The sequence below is a fragment of the Buteo buteo genome, chromosome 10 (genome assembly GCF_964188355.1).
Source record: "Buteo buteo chromosome 10, bButBut1.hap1.1, whole genome shotgun sequence".
In the NCBI taxonomy this organism is placed as follows: domain Eukaryota; kingdom Metazoa; phylum Chordata; class Aves; order Accipitriformes; family Accipitridae; genus Buteo; species Buteo buteo.
In genome coordinates, this window is record NC_134180.1 from 27844213 (window position 1) to 27866967 (window position 22755).

General features: G+C 35.4%; 1 protein-coding gene across 1 annotated transcript; it reads left to right on the plus strand.

Annotated features, from left to right (window-relative positions):
- Positions 1-514: 514 nt before the first annotated feature.
- On the plus strand, positions 515-22405 carry ODF2L (outer dense fiber of sperm tails 2 like). Its single transcript, XM_075037570.1, has 14 exons — positions 515-635; positions 3612-3674; positions 3898-3969; positions 5785-5901; positions 9062-9247; positions 10561-10670; positions 12050-12185; positions 12750-12860; positions 14012-14116; positions 15275-15433; positions 17521-17606; positions 17693-17855; positions 18752-18877; positions 20864-22405. Exons 1-14 carry the CDS (start codon positions 528-530, stop codon positions 20990-20992), a joined length of 1671 nt encoding a protein of 556 aa, XP_074893671.1. The 5' UTR covers positions 515-527; the 3' UTR covers positions 20993-22405.
- Positions 22406-22755: the final 350 nt, after the last annotated feature.

Sequence of the window (22755 nt, forward strand, 5' to 3'; positions counted from 1 at the left end):
CGGCTCCCGGCGGGCAGCGGCGGCGGCGGCGGCGGTGAGGGGGCGGCGGGCGCAGGCGGGGACGCCGGGGAGGGGGTACGCTGCCCCGCGGGACACCTCGGGGGCAGGGGCGTTTGGCCAGGGGAGAGGGGACGGGGCCCGGGCCCGTGGTGAGGGCCGCTGTTGGGGGGCCCGCGCCCCCGCTCCTCACCCTCTGCGCCGGGGAGCGCGGGAGTGGGAAATGGCAGCTGCGGGCTTTACGCCGTCCTTCGCGTGTATTCAGGTTTCTGCTGTTGAGGGGTTTGCTTTCTGTGCACCAGACGTGTGAATTCAGTGATACTTAAGAGATTACAAGTTATGAATCCGTGTGCAAGATTTCAGTTGCATTAACTGTGTTAAATCTCTGACGAGTCTGGGGTTTACGTGGTCTGGTACACTGTGTTTTCTAGTGGGAATGACCAGGGATGCCGGTAATATTTCAGTTACTGCTTCACAGAACACCAATATCTGTTAACATATATTGTCTCGTTACACAGCGTTAAAACAAAATGTCGTCATCATCGCAGCCATCCTCGTCTTTACCTGTATGTAGCGGTACTGCTCCTTTACTGGCCTTCGATCTTCAGGAAAAGTTTCTTCTTCCTCATGCTACTGAGGCAAGTTCATTCTGTTCCTGTTAAGCTTGATTTTTTTCATTCTATTTACTCAGTTAACAAGATTCAAAACAGATATTTCAAAACATACTTCCTAGCTACAGATGGGAAGTAGCTGATATTTTAAAAAATGGGTAAGTGAGAGTGCTGGACATAAAAATGGTATACTGAAACTATGGAAAAATTCTTATTTGTTGTTTTCTGCTTACATCGATGGGCTAGGATAAATGAAACACAATGTTTAATCTTCCAAGATGCTGTTTTCACTGGAAGTAATTAAATTCAAGAACTTAGTTTTGGTTATATAACAAAGAAAAACTGTAGAGACCTGCACTGTGTTACACAAGTTGAGATCTGCCAGGAAATGTAAGCCTGTAATAAAAAGACACATAAATATATATATATAAAAAAATTAGATGTTTGGGGTGTAGTTATTTGCGTTATGGCAACAATAACGCAGAGCAGTCTACATTCTGATTGTGTGAGGAAGTGATTTATTTCGTTGGGGACTTCCAAAATTCTGTTACTCATTTTCTCAATTATGCTAAGGAGATACGGATATAGGAATATAAACTCTTAGTCTCACAAATCCTTTTGGTGACGATGCACCTGGCACAGGCTGAAAGCAGGAGAAATGCATCCTGGTGGGTGGAGAAGGCAAGACAATGAGCTTCTGAAAAATAATGATTAGTCAGTGGAGCACTGAATGGAGTAAACAGATAACTTTGTTCTTGGCGAGGACATCAATCATGCTGGAGTGCAAGGGCAGAGGCAGAAGAGAGGTGTTTGGAGAAGGGGTGAGGGTGACCACAGGTTCCTGGTGCTTGACAAGGAAGGGGGGAAAATGGGGTCCATTAAGGTAGTAGGCACCAATACTTGGCTCTGGACTTGCCATGACGGGGGCAGCATCATGTTCCTGTGCAGCCCTGCCTGGTGAGGAGTTTTTCCAAACTGGGAGAAAAGCCATTGCTGCTTCCAAATTGGAAGAACTCTGCTGTGAAACATAATGGTGTCTGAGCAGGACTTGGCTTCCACCTTCACTGGAGGTAAACTGTTTACCTTTGCCTTATAGATTAGGTGTGTTCTGTGAGTGATCAGTTTGAGGGTACATCTTGTGATATCACAGGCTTTTACCCTTGTTGGAAGTCATAAATGAGAGATCTCTTTGATCTTTAAAATTTTTCCTTAATAATTCTCCTGAAGAGCTGACTTGTTTCATGTTGAATTAGCAAGATCAGTGTCCTAACCGTGAGTGATACTAAATTGTTACACAATTATGAATGCTATTTCAGGGAAGTACGTATGTGCCACCTGGAGAAGCAGAAAAACTCTGTTCACCAGTTCAGCTGTATGAAAAGGATTATCACAGAACTACAAAAGCCATCCAAGATGGAAAATATTTTACTGACCTAAGCAAAGAATCTGACAGTCTAGGACACCAAGTAAGAAAATATGTAAGGCATAAACATAGAACCAATGCAAATACACATTTTTTACACAGGTCTTAAACTAACATTTAGTCTTATTATCTTTAATAGACGTATTGGGAAGATTTTTTTGTTATGTCCTGGGTACTAAGAAAGTTCCTGCAAAATCAGAAGGAATTTGGTAGGCTATGTATTTTAAAACAGGAGGTGGATCACAGTGAATTCCTGTTTAACAGTAGTGTCGTATGGAACTCACACAGAAACCTGATGGACTGAAGAATGTAGATTTCTTTTAAAATTAAATGTGATTTGTCATTGCTGACTTTCTCAGCTTTCTTTTGGAAGCCAAAAAGCTAACCTTTTGCAAGCTAACAGAGATGGGTGTTTATTCTGAACTTTTTAATTTTAAGGGTAACCTTCCTGATTTTCAGGTTTTCATAGACAATGCTAGCTGTCTTACAGCATGAGGCCTTTTGTTGTTCATTAGAGAGGAAGTTTATAGATAATTAACTGTGGGGACGACAATTTCCTGAGAATGGAATGATGGTATGAGTAATTTAGGTTTCCGGTCACTTCTCAGTTCTGGGAAGTCTTCTAAGCACTTCTGGTTTTGCTGATGAATTACTGTGGGGTCACAAAACACCATTCTTGTTTATATATTAGTTTTTTGCTGATAGCAGATCTGTCTCAGTGTAGTCAGGAAAGGACAGGACTACTACTGAATACAATGTTTGTAAGTTTGCAGTGCATGTGGAGGTGGAAACCTGGATGCAGAATTGGGGTCCATGTACTGACTTTACAGATAAACATGGGATCAAGGTTACAGAGCATTCTGAGGAATTACATGCAGGCCAGGATAAGATATGCTTTGCAAGGAGTTGCAGTAGAACTTTTGATGCCAAAGTTTCCACCCTGATGCAGTGGGTTTATGCTCTCACTAGTGAAACTAAAATGTTTAGGATTTACACCCTGAAAGTCCCACAAGTCTATTTTTTTTAAATGGAAAGTTACCCAACTCCCAGAATCAGATGTTTTAAGATGAGAAGTTTAGCTGACAATATTATAGGCACATAAATTCTTTTGGATTTGTAGTAACAGTTAACGTAGGTTTACTTGTGTGATCTTCTAGCCTATGCTTTCTGGTTCAATCTTCAAATTCTCCTATCTAACTTAAGTTCTTGAAAGGCTTTAATACTTAATCTTTAAAATATTACAAGTTGTACAAATGCTTTTACTATTTGACTGAATGTTTAAATAACACTTAAGTATTTATGGTATTTAGAGTCCTTTTAGCTAAAATAAATAAATTGGTGTGTGGAATGAGCCTAATTTGTTTTCTTCAGCTATAAAGTTCTATGCGCAAAATAAATTGAATCTTTAGGGTTTAAACCACCAACTCTAAGTAGCTCATAAGTATGCGAGCTTTTACATTCATATGTACCAAATTAGAAAATGTAGCAAATGATATGTGCCAAATTCAAAACTGTTGAAAAATGCTACATCAATTATAATTGCAAGTAAATTTTTGATGTTTCCTGCTTCTCTCTTGCAGTTAAACAGTAAAAACATTGACACTTTGATGCAGAAGTTAAGTGAAAATGAAACCCAAAATACAGTAAGTAAATTAAAATTTCTGTCACTTTTGTTCTATGCTGTACATCTGAAAATAGCTACGTCTTGGGATCATACAATCTCAAGTGACAGTGGCAAAGTGGGAGCATTTGTGGTTTATCATCACAAATTGTTTTACAGCTGAAATGTTCATCAGTATACATTACTGTTGCATTGTTGTATACAAACATTAAAATAATTTCTTTGTTATTTTTTTTTCTATGAAGAATCTCAGGAGAAAAATACTTGAAAGGGAGAAACATGTTAAAGAACTTTTATCCAGGCTTCAGCTTGAAAAAGTGAGTGACCAGTTCTGTTGAAATGAATGTTTTCTCCCAATGTACTAGATTCTTATTTACAAATTTTAAATTTTGAGAAGAGCAATTATTTCAAAGATCTATGGAAAAAAAGGAAAATCCTGAAGGATGTTTCCTACAGAAATATCTTAAAACCATCGAGACTGTATCCAAACCTATTGAGTATATAGGTTATCCTTAACACTGATGTATGCCCCTCCCTGAACCATGGGACATCTAGACTAATGGCTTTTGGCTTCTCATTTAGAGATTTGCAGTAGTTCTGGAAAAAAATACTTATATTGAAGTAATACAGAGTAAACTAAACAGTTTACTGTTCACAGTTAGTTTCCATGGCTCTTTGAGCTCAATGAATAGGGAGAGGTAGTACTGACAGCAGAGCTAGTGTCATCAAAGGCTGAAAAGAAAGACCTCATGCATTCTTGGAGCCAAAAGAAGGGGCTCAGTGCAGAAACCAACATAGGAAGAAAAGAATTATCTGTCCTGCATGAGAAGGTACTATGAAAGTTTCAAAATTATTTTACTGGTAATTTAGCAATTTGTGTTACAGTCCTTGTATACCTAAAGTGTACTTTATGTGTATACAATGCAGTGTGGTTCAGTGTTAGTGACAGACAGAGTAGGCTCAGTTAAACCTTTGAGGGGACAATGGTGTATTTTGATTTTTGTAACTCCTTGGGGTTCGTTGAGAGCCATGGTTCTTCTTTAAGAATTTTTCTTTGCTTAACCAAGAGAATATAATGCTTGGCTGCAGGATAAACTTAGCCAGCTAATTGTAATAGAGGAGCATGTGTGGGTGCCCCCTTTCACACCTGGCAATTGGTACATCCTTGTCTTTATCTTGAAGCGAAGCAGCTCTTTTTCATAGAAACATCCTTTTGCTTGAGAGTAGAAATGCTGAACAGAAAAGCCTATAAAGATTCTGGAGACCACAATGCCATCAAACCTCAGCGTTGATGGCATCTGAGCAGCACGCTGTGCCCTGACTAGAGATCTATCTAACATTGAACAATTTGGGGTGCTCAGGATCTGAATGGAGATAAAATTATCTATGCTATCCTTTTGTTCCTTCTTATGTTATCTCCAATAAATGGCATTTTCATCAATACCTAACTGAGTCTGAGTCTGCCTATCTTACTGGTATCTCTAATGAACACTTGCACTGGTGCATTACAATGCTTTTCTAATCTATACTGATAATATGACTTCTTTCTACCTGTTTTCATTATTTCTTATGTAGAACAAGCCAAGGGAATCAAGTTGCAAGAAATTTCATAGAATCATCTGACCTCAGTTCTGGTGACATAAGCTGCCTCTTCCCTTATGCTTTATGTATCCCCCCCCCCGAATTAGAGTTTGAATTAAATGTATCAATGCTTGTAATAGCAGGTGGTGGTCTTTGGTATTTAATGAAGATCAGTTCAGGCCTAATTAGTTAGGGCAGAGCTGATCTGTGTGGCTTAATTTTGGTCAACCTGCTAGCTAGATGCCTTTGCTCAGCCTAGATTTCTGTGTTTGTGCTTCCAGGCCTTGTTCATACTACTTCAAGAGTCAGATTAAATATGAGGCATCAATTATACATACACTCTTTCAAGTTTGTGATTTCTGTTTAACGTTAATACCATTAGTAACAAGTTACTGCTTATGAATATAGTTGTAGAGCATTTTTTATCTTTTCCAGCTTTTGAGGACATTCAAATGTCAGTTAGAAACTATGGCAAAGTAGAAAGAACATAGATAGCATCATACAGCATATCTCCATAGACCGATAGATTTGTGTTTGTTTTTCTTTCTTAGGTCAATGTACAGAAAGAAGACCACCTGTCAAGATCAGTAAAGGCAGTACAAGCTCACCTGCAATGTCAGATTCAAAGAAAAGAAGTGGAAAATGATGAGTTAAAAGTGAAAATACAGGTCAGCATATTTCTACTTGTGTTTCAGTTTATTGAAAAAAATAGCAAATCCTTATTGTGGTCAGAGTTTAACTCAGGTGTGAGAGTTAAATCTTAAAGTATCACTTGGAATCAAACCCTTGGTAAAAGAAAAATCCCAAACAGTAAAAATCATTAGCATTTATATTTTGCACAGTCTGCCTGACCACACTATCTTAATTGCAAGTTTGTTCTTTTTTCTTCTTTTCTTAGCTTGTGCATAGTAGTAGTTCTGCTGAAGAGAAGCTAAACACACAGAAGTATTTGCACTCACCTAACTGTGCTATCTAGATGATAGATATCGATCCTGAGGCAGTCTCCATACAGTCAATAGAAAGAGATGGGCAAGTCCCCAAGATGGGTTTCTGCTGTAAGATAAGGGTGATGAATCACCACCTGTTTCTTTTTATTGACTGTGAAGGAATCAATAAAACTCTTAATACTGACTGAAAGAGGAACACTTAAGACTAGTATCTAACCTCACTTTGTTTAAGGTAGGTGAAGTTATTTTCATTTCCTGTTCTAAAAAGCAAGAGGCAAGGAAGAGGTCATGTGTCAGAGGCTGGAGGTGGTGTCAGATTTCAGTATTTGAAATTTGTCAAGAACTTAGGCATGAATGAGAAAACATTGGCTAAAAATAATGTATTTCTAATTTCCAGGCTTTCTTTAGTAGCATCCCCTATTAATTGTATAATTTGAAGTTGTCAAGTAACCTATAGCAACTAAATTTCAAAAAAAGTCATGTATGTCTATGTCTGTATAAATACCTCATGTTTTCTTCTGAATAAAAATTTCTTTCTTGCTCTACCTAGTACCATTATAGAATTCCTGTTCTACCTAGTGCCATTATAGAATTCCAATATTTTCATTACATAAAGTAACTTGATATACAGCTGTATCTTCATTCAGTCTTTATTTAGAAGTTTTGTGTGCTCTGCACAAAGTGCTGAAGTCAGTTGCTAGCTTAAATTCTGATGATGATTTTGGTAGTATCTGGACAAAAGCTTGCGAAAGCTCCGCATTGCCTTTATGAAATTAATTCTCGATTTAAATTTACCTCAGCCACTGACTAATGCCCAAAGCACTTACTCTTAGTGTAATTGTGACCTCCTGCGGTTGTAAGAGGGGATAACAGCTGTTTACTTAAATCAACAGTTGAAGTCTGTACATAGACTCAGATTTTCTATTTGCCCTGTTGATTGAAGGTGTTCTGCTGCTGCCCCTGCCAAGTCACATCTTTGTTTATTAAATGCCCTATAAGCATCTATATATGAAAACTGCTTCCTGCATATTTGGGGGGTTTTGTCATTTCTGTTTTCTGAAGTAGTACTTTTCCTTTTTGGTGAGTCCCAGTACCTGAGACTGTCTTTTACTTGGAAAACCACATACATTTTGCATTGATTGTTGAAAAGTTTGGGGGCCATTAGCAGGACCTGTACTGATAGTTATCCTCTCATATGCATAATATACATATTTTATAGCAACTGGCAAATAGTATCTTGAATAAGGCTGGTACATTAATGTAGTCAGTAGGTAAATGGCATCTCATTCTGGTCTTTATTCATGTAAAACATAATTAAGTGTCAGACCTAGACTCAAATGAAAGAAACAAATGCATTAATCATTCTTATGACTAGGATATTTATTAGTGACTTGAGCAATTTATTTACACTTCTAGCCTACTTACATTGCTGTAGTTTGGCAGAGAATAGTAAGCAATATGAATGGAACTTGCACTTGTCTTTATGAAAGTAGTTGTCTACTGGTAGCTTGCTCATGTTTTTGATAAGCTGTAGCACCTTAAAAATAATCGCATGTGAGATTCTCTTTGAAGCAGAGTCTGATATTGTTTTTATTGTATGTCATCATGTATTGTTTTAATGTCTGGTCTTTTTTTCCATTCACATTTAAATAACAAGTGATATGTAGATGAAAAAATACAAAAGTCATGAAGTTAGAGAGGTCAGCTTCCTGGGTTGGATGGGATCAGTACACTGCCTTCATCTGAGTGATGTAAAAATCTAGTTAGTCAGAAATATTAACAGCAATAGAAAAGGTAATACAACGACAGTTGTAGAACCCAGCTCTCATCTCAATTGTATTGTACGCATCTGATAATATAATTAAATGCATTAAAAATACATTTAATGCAAGCGTAGTTTTACATGTATTTAAATAAAAAATATATTTAATGCAAAGGTATTTTATTTCCTGAGTGCTGCAAAACCAAGCACTCAGGAAATTATATGTTGTCCTTACAATGTGTGATTTACAGCTGTAGTTTAAGCTTTATCATAGCCTGTTTTAATTATCTTTAAACAATTGTCTGCTGTGGGCAAGGGAGTGCTTAATCTTTTCTTTTTGCGTTTTCTGCTTCACTATCCATTGAACACAAAATATAACTTGCCATAAAAAAATAGTTTCTTCACTAAACAATTCTGTTTCATTAAAAGAGTGGGGCCATTATATGCATTGGAAAAAGTCAGAGATCTTCCAAGAAAATAGTATGTTGTCATCTAGTCACAGACCATATCATAATACATATACTCAAGAAAAGACCCCGGCCTTTCCTAGCTTCTTGACTTAAACCCAAATCTAAGATCTTAACTTTCATATTCAAATTTCGTATGCAGTTATACTGATCTCCAGCCCTAGTTGTGTGTATGTTCACTATAGATTCAGAGCACAGACTACTAGTACATCAGTGAATATCACTAGTAGCATCATTAAGGTGATACTTTTTACAGAAATTAGTTGCTAGGGATGATGAAACCACTTTTATTTTCCTCCTCATAAATGTGTTTAGCATCCATGCCATGCCTTTTACACTGAAATTCTGGATCCATTTCCAAAAGCACACAGTGATGGTTAGACTGCTGTCTTTCCCCCTACTCCTGCCTGCTTCTGCACCTCCTCAACCTCTTCTCTTGATCATCTTTGTAATGAGTTTCCCAGCATGTATTTTCTCTTGCCTACTGCTGTACGTATCTTGGCTAGCTCTTTGTATCAACCACAAGATTTGAGATACAAAGACATTATGGAAACAGATTACAAATGTAATTGGTATCCTTGATTATGTTATGTCACAAAATGATCTGTAAGTTACAGAATTTGAAAAGAGTTGATGTTTAATTATGCCGCAGACTCTAGAAAAGAAAATAGCAGAGTGGAAACATCAAGTTGGTGAATACAAGCACCAGATGTTAGACTTAAAGGAAACAAGTGAGCAAAAGAAGACTGCTCTGAAAAAAGTAATGAGGTCCCAGAAACAAAGAGCACAACACTTTGAAGCAGCAGTGGAAAATTTAACCTCCAGAATAAGAGAACGTGTGAGTGACTACACTGTGAGCAATGTCATCCTGTATTGTTTTAAATTGAACAATTGAGAGACTTTCACCTGTGGAAAATAGGAAAAGCTGGTTGGTCATGCTGTGTTTTTATCTCATTTATATTTTTGCTCCTTGGTTAAAGATAAAGGTTGCTGTAAGTGACATTCAAACTGTTACTACGTTCACTGCCTTTGTTTTGTTAAAATTTAGTGAATGTCTTAAGCCATGAGGTTGTACACTTCAAACTGTAGTAAGACGAGTCTTACCAGCTTTCAGTTACACCTCTCCTATCTTCCTGTCAGACCTTTATGGATATACACTAACTCAGAAGTACAGTATACTAACTGAGAGTCCATGATTGGGGTTTGAACTCTTTTTTTTCTTTATTTATCGGTGTATGACATCTCATATGGATACTTAGCTTTCTGTTTCCAAGCAGCTTGCTCTGAACCTTTTCAAAATCCAAGTATAAAACTTCCTTAATCCAAATTGTTCCTTAGATTCTTGCCCTGCATATCCCTACACTATGTAAATGTTCAAAAAGGCCAGGTGGATCAGAACTGTGCTGAGATCTTTATTGCCTTATTTAGATTTCCTAATAAGAGTATGTTTTCATACTCTTAGATGTGTTGCCATCAGTTTTGATATGTCAGTATTAAAGATAATTTTTTCCAGTTAGTATACCAGGAGATGCTTAATAACTTTTTTTTTTTCTTTGATTTTTGTGGGAAGACAGTAGTGGATCATTAAGTGCACTTTGCAGTGCAGAGGGCTGGCAACTACTGAACTTTTGATGTTTTGTAGTCACACTGTTGTTTTCTTTCCCCATTGAAGACCCAGTGTACTTTCAAGATAGCATGTGTTGGTTAATTATCCATACTTCTTTGAGGGACTTTACCTAACTTTGCATTTCTTACCTAGCTATTATTTTTTATTCTTAAAATGTTTTGGCAGAAATTAATTTTTTTATTGATTTATGTAATTTATATGTAGTAGACATATTGGAGACAAATATTTTTGTTGTAAGAAAATATTTTCATCTTAAATTTTGAAATATTCCACAGTTTATATGCAGTGCCAGTGATTAACTGCATCCCTGACTTGAAAGTAAGTCTGTACTTAGACTTTAACTTTTTAAAATGTGGGTAGTTTTATTTATTTTCTTCTTTTGAGGCAAGACAAAACTTAGATTGCTTTGTACTAGGGAGATCCGGTAAAGCCGTCTTTCATTAAATAGCTCTTGTGTTTAGAAAAATTTGTACAACCAGATGGCATTATTTTGTAACATTATTTGTAATTCCTGTATTGTCTAGGAAGTCGAACTGTCTGAGATACTGTCAGCTTCTGATGTCTGGAAAAAACAGCATGATAGAATGGTTGAAGAAAAGACAACATTAGAAATTCAAACAGAAGATCTTAAGAAGTAAGTTAAACTGTGATCTAATTTTTTTCTGTAGTCACACAGTGTTGATATTTAGTAGTGTAGTACTCAGTGTTGACAATGTAAACAAGTTTATGTATTCATATTTTAAAATTTGGTGCAGAATTTAGAAGTTGGAAACTAGAACAAATATAAGATTTTTAGCCTTCTTTCTGCTGCATTTCACAACTTTTTAAAAAACTTCATTCCCCCATACAAGTAAGGAACATATTCCTTCCCCTGCATACTTCCGATTAGCCTGAACTTGCTAGTAGCTACTATGCTGCTTCCTCAGAACCACTTATTTAGAAACTGATTCAACTGCTTGTTAACCCTTGAGTGTTAACCACTCTGTCTGCTGCAGTATAGAATAAGGTTCTTAGGCTTCTAGTTTCTACTTCAGACTAACGATGGCAAAATTATTTCAGTTCCACTAATGTCTCACCCCACTAGAGGACAGAGAAGGACTCCTCTCAGATGCACATTTGAACAGTTTATTCTTGTAAGGAAAAGCAACACAAAATTGTCCAACGTTATTCAAACTATGTGGTCAAATCTTAATGCACATGAAGGATATGCCGTTTTCTTCGGCAGACAGTGACATATCCTTTTACCTTTTCTGTTGGTAGAAATACGGACTGTAATTCAAACAAGCAAAAGAAACTGGTAGGTGCCTTTTTATGCTAGGTCTAACACAGAATATTTATTTTACAAAGAACTTGATTCATGCTCAAATATGTAACAGCTCAAATTAATTTGGCTTGACTCTTTTGTTTTTGTTTCAGAAAATCTGACATTTCTGAAAATATTTTCAGCATATTTTAGAATTTAACAGGAGTGCAGGTACATGACATCAGTCCAGAAATCTGTCTAGCCCACTATTGGTCCAGTGTGCATGAGGAGGCATCTAGGAAAGAATAAGAAAAGGGAAACATCTATGATACTTCCCTCAAGTACTCATTCTGCTTCCAGCTGGTTTTAATTCCTGTTGCTTTTAATAATGGAAAGTACTATTCCTAAATTAGCTATGGAATGTTCTTAATAGGACATTATCTGATAGACCCAATAAATTCAATATCATTCAATTTTGTACAGTATGTGTATGCATAGTTGTCTAGGAAGTATGTTTGGGTGTTCTAGGTAATGGACTTATTTATATTTGAGCTAGGACCACTTCCTCGGTGGACCACTCTTTTGGATAGTTTCTTATTTCAATAGATACTGCTTTCTTGGGATGCTTAAATGCATTCTCCTTTTTTTTTTTTTTTGTTTTATTTAAATAAGAACAGTGAAGGAGTATGTGTTAAGGTACAATTTAATTTGCATAGTGCGAGTTTTGGAAGCATTGTATATTATACAGAAGTTCTTGCCTATCTAACAAGGCAGATCACAAGCCTTTTGGAAGACCTGAAAAGAAAGGAGGAATGGAGAAGGAACTCAGATGAGGAGATTCTTGGAAAGCTAAATTCTGTTAAGTCTGAAAATGAAAAGATTTACCTTGAAAATGAAAAACTAAAGGTGAGATCATTATAAATCATTGTTGAATGGCTCTGTATTTCTAATACATTAATGAAATAACCACATTAATTCCCCTTGGGCCTTCTGTCTAGAGATCCCAAACCCGTAGAATAAATTTTGCCATCCATTTTTTACAGTAAGTGAAAATGAGACATTGAAAATGTGTCAGAAATCTATGGCAAAGCTAGGAACAGGGTTGTCTAATCATCTACCTGCTTAACCAGGATGCCATTTATTTTACTGTCGGTAGCTACAAAATTGCTTAACTAGAAATTGTTCTTTTATGTTTGTAAAACTTTCTTTCAAATTAAAGAACTGAGTTTAGCTCATTTATTAATTTCAATTTTTAAAGTGTTTACAGGTTTTGTATTGTGTTTATCCTACGAAGTAAATGTTCTCATGAGCTGGCAAATGAACTGTGGGCTATTATTTTTGTTTGACAGGTTAAATGATTGTGTGACTCTTTTTAATGCCTGCAGGTCACTTGCTAGTACTATCATATTGTAGATTGTGCTATTTTAATAACACTCTTACAGTTTTTATATTTTCTGTGTTTTAATCAAGGCTTCCCTTGCTACATTAGAAAACAGTACCATTTCTGTTGAAAATGAGCTGCGAAATCTGCAAGAAAAGGCAAAGCTGCAGGAAAACTTTGTTGAACAGTATAAAAATCAGGTGACTAGCATATTTGAAATGTTCAAGTATGGTTTTTAAAGTTGTAAGCAGCTTTGAAGAAATGATGAAGGTTTTGTTTGTAATAAAACAGATTTGTTGTCATAGTGATTATTATACTGTCTTAACACTGAGGATGATAGAAGAGAGTGCCATTACAAACCCTATCCAAGAGTAGTCTCCACACTGTTACTAGTACACGTAATCCTTACTGAATTGTGTGAAGCCCAGTTGAAGCTCATTGAAGCCAACAGAGCTAATTACTTACTTGCTTAGAAAAGATTTGCTTCCTAAAAAGCAAGTTGGCAACCTGGTAAACTATACTTAAAAAGTAAAATTTGAGTCTGATGTCTTTGGTGGGCGTATCCAATGATATTTAGCTTCTCCTTGGTCATATCTTTATTTACTCATTCCTAAGAATAGTAAGCCAACATTCAGGTACTGTTGTAAGAGTCATCTTATTTACGTAGGCAGCTCCACATTGAAAATACCAGCAAAACATATAAATCAGACTTAAAATGGGGTTTTTATCAATTCCTTTTTTGTACTTGGCTTTATTTACACAGCAGGCATTCTAGAACATTGATTTGAAGTTGTATATATTTCTGCTATAGTATAAACAGCATTTCCCTGACCATCCTCACTTACTTCTTTTTAAAATCATTGACAAAAGACATGACACAAAATCTAAGTACAGCCAGTGTGCCTTGTCTGCGGAATGCATCACCACAATTAAAGTTGCCAGCTTTAAGATGGGAGATGTAGTTCCAGGGAACACCCAGCCTTAAAGCAGTGAGTGGGATGAAATACCATAGCTTGTAGCTGTGGTGACTCCAGATGGGAACTGTTGGTGATACTTGTTATGTGGGGAGAGAAGGGTAAGTCATGCTGCTGCTTCTGTAACACAATGGTAGCTCATTCTCCATTGTTGAAAATGAAATTTTGATATCTGAGTGCTCTTTACCTGGTTACCCTTTTATATTTGCTGCGGTGAGTAGGATAATGAAAATAAATAACTTTGTATAATGACAAATACTGAGATTCTATTTAGAAATCAAAGGTTTTCCTTTATGCTCCATACTAATGATTCTGTCTTTTCTATATTTAAAAGATACACCTTGCAAATGTATGTGGAAAAATATATGTTGTCCTAGGTACAAAAATTACAAACAGCAGTAGAAGAATTGAAATCCAGATATGAAACAGTCTTAAATGAAAACAAAAGAATAACAGAAAACAAATGCTTAGAAGTAGATAAGGTAAGTTTTGCAGTGATGAAGCATGTTTCCAAACAATGCTGTAGGACATTGATCTTTCCTACGTTATTGTGATCCACTTATTAGAAGTCAGAATGTACTGGCTCTTTTTTCTTTTTCCATGTATAGAATTGTTTTTAAATTCACTGGATGTTTTACTAACTCCTGCTTGTGAGCTGGTGTTTTTTTGGATACTACATAATTGCAAACAAGTGAGAAATCGTTCTTAGGATAATGACTAAGGAGTTGGGCTGCTATTTTAGAATTCAAGGATTCTTTTATCACTTTTTAAAATGTGATATTGGTGTTGATGATTTTAAAACTAGATCTCTCGACAGAACAGCTGTGAAAGTTGCATAGGGAAGCAAACCTACTGTAAGACTTTGTTTGTTTTAACTAGCAGTTAAAACAGAGAATCCGTACAGAGATGAGTTTTAAGTTTTTCAGCATACGGAGCTGAATACTGGAACACAGTTAGTGCATTCTTAAGCATCAGAAAACAGTAAAAAATTGGTAGGAAAATCACTTTCCTCAGTTCCACAGCTCATCAAAATACATATTCTTTTAAGTGATAAAGCTGAGGCAGGGACAGGTTTTGCATTGCCTGCAATGTTCTGTTTTAGAGAGCAGAACTAGTCCTCACAGAGAAGCGTCTTAGATCGTTCATTTCATTTCATACTAACTTTATTTTTCCATGATTGAGTTGTATAATGGAGAAAAATATTTTCTGATCCCATAAATAATATTTGCACAACATTGTATGTGGCTTCAGATGGCATTAGGTGTTGCCCTCTTTTCAAATACTGCAATACTTCTATGGTCAGAATTTTTCTTGTAAGCTGTGTAGTGTGTCTATGCCATCTCCCAAAATATATTGCAGTAAAAATAAAATCAAAATTTGCTGTTGCATGGTGAACTGCTAACACTTGCATAATTTTGTGTATGTTCATTGTGAGTGTCACTGAGTCTTTAATGAAATGTAGTCAGAGGTGGAAATTTCTCGAATGATGAACTTGTAACTTTGTCAGTATTTTATAAATAGGTGATATGCAACTTGTGTAGAATTTCAGATTTATTACTTACATGGAAAACCATTAAGTATTGCAACAATTAATTTATGGTTTTACACTTACATTTTTCTCCTGTGATGCTACTATGCAGGTGAGGGACAAAACAGAGGCTGAGTTAAAGGAGTTAGAACATGTTTGTGACTTGCTGAAAGCAGCTGAGGAAAAGCAGCAAGGATATCAGGAAAAGCTTATGTCCTGGGAAAGGATCCATGCACAGAAATGCAAAACCCTTAGGGAGCTGCAGGTTCAGGTGCTTAGAACATGCTGATTTTTAAAGATAAGTGCGAAAGTTATGTGGAAGAAAGTCTCTGGAACATTTTTTTCCTATTAACGTGTCAGACAGTTGTGTAGTTTCCGTTGTTATTTGCTTCATAAGTCAAAAGCTTCTTCTGTAGAAATAGCATAATGCAAACTATTGCCAACTGTATATATGTGAATTCAATACATGACAAGCCTAGTTGCTTTTAGATTCTGTATCTCTTAAGTGAGTATATTCTTGATCCTTTTGAATACTTGTGTCCAGAGATGTGTCGCAGAATTCTTCCCTGGAAATAAATGTGCAAGTCTCGTTATTGTTTGTGTCTAGTGGAATAATTTAATTCCACATTAGTTTTGTTTTTAATGACTGATTTATGAAGCAGACAATATTTACTCAGATAAATAGTCATAAATTATATTGTTGATGATGTATAACTTTAACATTTTAATGATTACATTGTGTTGGCTGATAAAATATTTTTTAAAATATGCTTTAATAGGATCATTTCTATTTTTAGTAGTATTTTAGCACTACTGCTTGTATTTTCTCTTAAGGCTGAATATGAATATTCCTCAGCTTTTTTTCCTGTCAATTTCAATGGCAGGGCTAAGCTTGGGGGTTTTTGTTGTTCTCTTTTCTCTCTTTTTTTTGAAATGTGCTTTTGAGTTAGAAGAAAATACTCTGCTAGCACAAATGACAAAGGTGTTTAAATCAGCAGGGGGGGGAAGGGGCTTAATCTTCTCCCTGTGTCAGTGGGAAAACTTCAGCGGAAACACAGTGAGCCTCTGCATCCCTGTAGACTTTATATGCTTATAAAAAAAATAGCTCTTGATTTTGTTTTAAATTTTTTGTCAAGATGATCTTTATAGCATTGAATTTTGTTCTTGTTTGTATACTTTTAAATACTCCTCCTAGGGACGCTCATAAGCTCATAAAACCATCTTTGCTTAGCAAAGTACTTAAGCAACAATTAATTTTGAGGTGCATATATAAAATGTTGTATGTAATTTTAATCTTAACTACATGTTTTCCTGAATAAATGCAAAAAACCTCTTCAGTATAGTGAAGTAATTGGGTATATAATCACTAGGCTGGTGGAACAGCAGTTAAATTTCAGCCTTAAATCTTGGTGATGTCCTTTAGAACTTCTGACCCTTGATCCTATGACCAGAATTTAGGAAAATTCCTTTTGAAGCAGCTGGACCATGTGTAGAAACCCTCTTCTGGGTTCAGCTAGACCAGGACATCAGTTTACTGCTCCTCTGCTGGAGATTTCTGCTACTACCAGTCTGCTAGCTGAACAGCCTGTAATTCACATAAACAAAATCAACCAGATTAACTCAAATTACTGGATGGAACCACCTGAGGTAGTCCAGTGAATGATGAAGGTTGCCCCTTAAATAATGGTGCCAGCAGGCTGGTGATGTGGCTATTTATTGCTAATCTGCTGTTGATGTATGGTAGCAAGAGCAATAATCTCATCACTACTGTTACGAGATTTAAAAGAAAACATGTAAAAATTTTTCAGTCTGGATGCTGTGCAGGGGAGGACAGTTTGGCTGCTTGCTTTCTTCAGCTTCCACTACTGATATACCTCTTTTTACGAACTTGATTGTCTTTTTTGATATTAACTACTTTCTGAAATTCCTTGCCAGTGCTACAGTGTTCTGTGATAACTGTATATATATGCAGTATTATTTTTATGCTTCCTGTGACTGTAGTGTGAGAGAACTTATTTTTGCTGGAATCTAAAGCTTAAGAGTCAAAGTTCACAAGGAGGTAGACCCAGCCAACTCCTAATACACAAGGCTGTGTGAGCAGCATATGGGTTTTGTTAGGACTTCACTTTGTTACATAGTGGTTTTTCAGTCTTAAAGTGTTCACACAAAGTTTTAGTTTGCTACTTTGGCTGTATTTTATTTGTTTTAAATACAAGATAATGTTTACTTGAACATAATATAGCTTTTACCTGAAATTACAGTTAAATTGTTTGATTGGATTTTAATAGGCAAGCTTACTTTACTCTGTAATGTCCTATATAGGTCTCTTCAACTAGAAACTAATTGTCATTTTCACAGGAGGAAGACAGTGTAACTTCTGTGGGTAGTCATTCCTTAGAAGAAGAAAACTGTAACATTCAGAAGAAATATGAAGATCTTAAAAGGTAACTTTTTAAAAATCTGAGTGCAATTAATTCCTACGCTTTTCTGCTATAGTGAACTATAATGCGTTAATCTGTTTTGCATAAAGGCAATTAGAAAAGATGCAATTTCAAAATGAAGAACTTGCTTGTCAACTCAAAAAAGAAGATGAGAGTCTTCAGTGCAGTAAATTGCAGCTTGAAGAGAAAATTGCAGAATATAATGGATTAACCAGACAACTGGAATCTGCTTTGGAAGAAGGGAGAAAAATGGTATTGATGATTTAATACATCTCTTGATCTTGTTTGCCATTTTCTATTTAAAAATAGCATTAAAACCAAATGTGCTTGAGAAGAAAAGATGGGACAAGATTGTTTTGCACATAGGGAGCAATACTAAAAAGTTACTGGGAATTTCTGCATGTTTAAATATGGATTACACAATTCAACTCCTTTGTGGTATTCGGATCCTATTGAAATTAATGACAAAGGTCAGTGGACCAACATTTCACTATAATTTTTTTGGTGGCAAATCAAAATGCTTTAAGCACCTAATACTAAATCCTACACATTTGGCAAAAGTTTCTGAACAAAAGCTTAATCTTGCCTCTTTCTTATTTTCTTTAATGGACAGCCCACAAGAACTTCAGTGTTGAAATCCTTCTCATTTTAGAGGAAGGCTTTGCACACTTTCAATCTTAAGCAGAGATTTCTCATTTGTAGAAAGGATGCAAACAGTAAATCAAATGGAAGAGGAAATGTAGGAATTTAGATTACAGTGAATTATATTAGTTTAATCAGAAAATATTTATGAAGTTGTAATTTCTGTCTCAGATTAATCATGTAAATAAACTATCTGAATTTTCTCAGTGCTGTGTGAGGATATTGATTTGGGTTTGAAAAAATAGCAAGTTTGGCTTAACTTAAAAATGAGTTACAAAAGTGTCTCCCTCCCAATAATATTACTTTTTTTTCCAAATTGAAACTTCTTTCAAATTTAGCCAGAATATTTCCCATGTTAGTTTAATTTCTGTGCATGGGGAATAACTGAAGTATTAGATGACAGAATAGGAAGTAGAGCTATTAATGCTAAGGTATAAGAAAATAATTTCATTTGTGCTTTAAGTGAAAGTAAACATAACATAATTTCTCTCTCATTACTATTATAGGTAGCTGAAGAACTGGAAAAAATGTCGTACAAAGAACAAGCCCTTCAGACAAAAATGCTAGCACTTGAAGCTGAAGTGAGAGAGGGGCAAGAAGAGAAAAAACAACTCCTCTGCATATTTCACCATGTAAGTAAATAATACTGTTTATGACTTAAGAAATTACTTACCGCATCACCATTTACAGTAAAAATTCCTTTTACTGAAAAACACACTACTAATACAATTGATACACACTTTGAGGAACAGCAAATTAATTCAACTTGACAATATACTTCGTCTATTGACATTTCTAACAGACTTAACAGATGCCCAGTCTAACTAAATCACTAGAATAATACTGACTTTACATCTCTTACTCAATCCAGTTTTCCCAGCAAGGCAAAAATAAAAAAAATATGTATGAAGATTAATCTGAGAGGGAAATTACAACATGTTCAGTAAACATGCCTAGATTTGAATAAATGAGTAACAGTTCCATAATGACATAGCGGTATCTGGCTTTTTTCCTGAGCTGATTACAAGAATCTGATATTACTTCAATTTGTGAAAAGCTTTCAGCTCACGTACCGATGTCCCATATACATGTAGTTAGTGACAAAGGAGATACTCTGATTTTTCAAAGTGTCAAGCCTTTAAATGCCCAAGTTTTGATATGTTGATACTTACCTATTCAGCAAAGCCACAGTCGAAGAAGGTATTTTGGATGAGTAATACTATCTGAAAACAAAACATTGTTTTATCTAATCCAGAAAATTTCAGCACATTTTCTATTAATAAAATGTCAGACATCGCTGAATTTCCTAGATTAGTGATGGCAAATCATTTGCTTTAATCAAAGTTTTGATACAGTTAGAGATCTGTCCTGTGATCAGTGATAATAAGCTACAAAGCTATATAAAATAAATACAGAGGACACTAAAAATGTTTACTATCACTCTCCTAGACTTTCAAAAACAATATTCTGTATTCTGACTTGCAGTATTGAAGATTAAAATCAAGCCAACCTAAATGCAAACTCTATTCAAGATTTAAATAAGACATCAGAGATACTGTTCTGAATTCAGTATGCTTTAATTAATTTTTGTCTCTATCAAGTGTAACTTAACATCTGCGTTTACCCTAAAACAAAAGTGTTCTTAAAATAAAATCAGGCATCGGCTAGTGTTTTATGCTACTTCAAATATTTTTTCATAGGAATTTCTTACTATGTTAAAGTAAGATAGAAAATAAAGAAAATTTTCTTGTCTTTCATCCCAGAAAAACTCATAGGTATGTTTTCAAATGGTTTCCATTTGAAGCTTACAGGTGAAGTATAAATGTGAAAGATATGTCTGAGCGAACTGGTCTAAATTAATTTCTTGCTTTTTATTCCAATTACATTTACATATAACTGAGAATGCATTACAGAAAATTATAAAATGGTCTTATTCCTGTTGTTGTAGTGAAACTGGAAACAAAATATGACTGTGAAGGTAACTTTATTCAATTATTCATTCTAACCTGATTATTTTTTTCTAAGATTGGATTTAAATCTGATGACTATAATTCCATTTTAAAAAAAATAAATTTATTTTAACCAACTAGCATCTGAAATCTATAATAGACATAAAAGGAAATACCTGAATATCGGTAGTATTTATATAACAAATAATCTATGGTTTGCATCATTTATGGAACTAATGAGCAGGTAATATTGCTATCAATCATACTTTTTTTATATTAGGAACTATAGGCATCAAAAATCATGTTGCATCAGAGATCAGTAACAGATGTTTCCTTGAAAAGTCAACATGAGAGAGAGTGTTAAGTCCATAATAGATTTAAGATGCTAGGAATCTTTCATGATAAAAATTCAGAAGGTTAGTTTTTATGTTCCCAGGCCTTTTTTGGATTATAAGCCTATTTAAACATGTTCAGTTTGGTCCTGACTGAACATAAATAAAGCTTCAATATTCTGAGGCCTTTGGGGGAACCTTCAGTTTTGTGGAGCCTCTGAAAACTTTTACAGGTAAATAAGGCTTATAAAATTTAGGTACTAGTTGTCTTACATTATAATTTTGATTGATTGGTATTTTATTTCTAAGTTGCATTGCACTTCTCTTTTTTCTTTAGAATGAAAAGCACCATGAAGTACGTTTGAAAGAGCTGGAGAACAGCCTTCAAAAGTCAGAGAACAAGAACCAGAGCATCCAGAATTATGTCCAGTTTTTGAAAGCTGCATACATAACAATGTTTGGCTGAATTGTTTAGATTATTTATTAATAAAGAAGCTTTTCAAGATTTGGCTCTAAATCTTGTTGGAGGCAAGGCTGTTGAAGCCTAATAGTATTTTGCAGGATTGAGTACTCTAATGTTACTTCTTCCCTAGGAAAACTTCTGTTGTGGGCAAGGAAAAGCAGGTCAGTCATCACTGTATATCCTACTGGCTGGTCACATATGGAAAATTTGCCTGGTGTTACTGATACAAAGAATTGTATTATTCATGGAACAGAAGTGAAAAGGCAGACTGCATGATGGTAGTGACAGATGTGGGGGGGGGGGGTGCACACAAAGTTGTGAATTGGTCAGCAAATTTACCATGTGTTAGGTCCTGTGCTGTAAAATCTTACCTGCATCCTTTTAGTCCCTGGTAAATGAAGATGATCACAGATTAGCTTTCAGTTCGCGTGGGGGAAGAGAACACCCATGGACTGGTTGCACAGTAATTTCCGTATTTTAATTATTAATAATTATATAATATTTATCAGTCATTATACTTCTGTTATTGTAGAAGTCTAGTTGCCCAAGGTAATGATATCTATCCTATTAAGACAGGCAAAAATTTAGAGAGCATTAGGCTCCTTTCCTTTCTTTTCCCTGTAGCTTAGCACCAATATAGCATGTGCTACTGCACTGCATGAAGTATTTGCAGCCACAAGGCTGTCCCATCCAGCTTTTTTTTTTCCCTACAGCCCATTGTGATCAGGACTATGCTATAGTAATATTTTTAAAATATAAGTAGGAAGGTATTTTAGATACGGGCATAGTTTAAGCTCTGAATGTCATCCTTTCATGGTGATTCAGCTCCAGTAAGGTATTTAAGTATTTGGCTGTGTTTGAGTACAAGAGCTGCTGTTCACTGAAGTGAGTAAGACTGACTTATGCCTCAGGTTAAACACATGTAAACATTCAGCTGATACAGGACTAATACAAAAACACTTTTGATTGAGAAAGTAATTGTTTTTATAGATATATGCTGTGATAGGTTTTTTTAAAAGTAGTACATTCAGATAAATATATGTAATTTAGAATGTATATTTAAATAATTTTTTTTTTATGAAAACATAAGCTAATTCATGCATGGACAATACCTGTGTGTTAAATGTAGTATTTCAGTGTTAGTTATTTATAATGTGTAAAATGTTGATTTTTTTTTTTTTTCCATTTTTGCAAATGCTTAGCCATCCTAACAAATACTGATATGTGCTAATGATCTGCTTGTGTGCACTTTTTAAAAACAGAATTATCATTTATTATATGTGACGTGCTAGTAGCAAATATTTCTGTTTGGGGGTTTGTTGCGTTACACACACATACTTACAACCATACTTGTGTTCATTTAGTTCTGCTTGTGCTACTTATAAAATATCAAAACCTTTTTGAACATCATCATGTATGAAGGAAAGATTTCAGAAATAAAGTGTTGAATCTAGTCCATGACTGGTTTTTAAAAGGTTTTAAAAATTATATGCATTTCATTGATAAATGATACAAAGATGTAGAGTAACTTGATTTCAGCCTATCTTTTGCTATCCGGGTGTCCTGGTTTTGGCTGCAGTAGAGTCAATTCTCTTCCTAGTAGCTGGTATAGTGTTATATCTTGGATTCAGTATAAGAAGAATGTTGATAACACATGGATGTTTTCAGTTGCTGCTAAGTCTTGTTTAGACTAAAAGTCAAGGATTTTTTAGCTTCTCATGCCCAGCCAGCAAGAAGGCTGGAGGGGCACAAGAAGTTGGGAGGGG

Excerpts from the sequence above, each read along its gene's own strand:
- ODF2L (XM_075037570.1), top strand. The coding sequence starts at position 528 with ATGTCGTCATCATCGCAGCCATCCTCGTCTTTACCTGTATGTAGCGGT. Across the intron at positions 9,248-10,560 it reads CCTCCAGAATAAGAGAACGT|GAAGTCGAACTGTCTGAGAT; the intron begins GTGAGTGACTAC and ends TGTATTGTCTAG. Across the intron at positions 10,671-12,049 it reads CAAACAGAAGATCTTAAGAA|GCAGATCACAAGCCTTTTGG; the intron begins GTAAGTTAAACT and ends CTATCTAACAAG.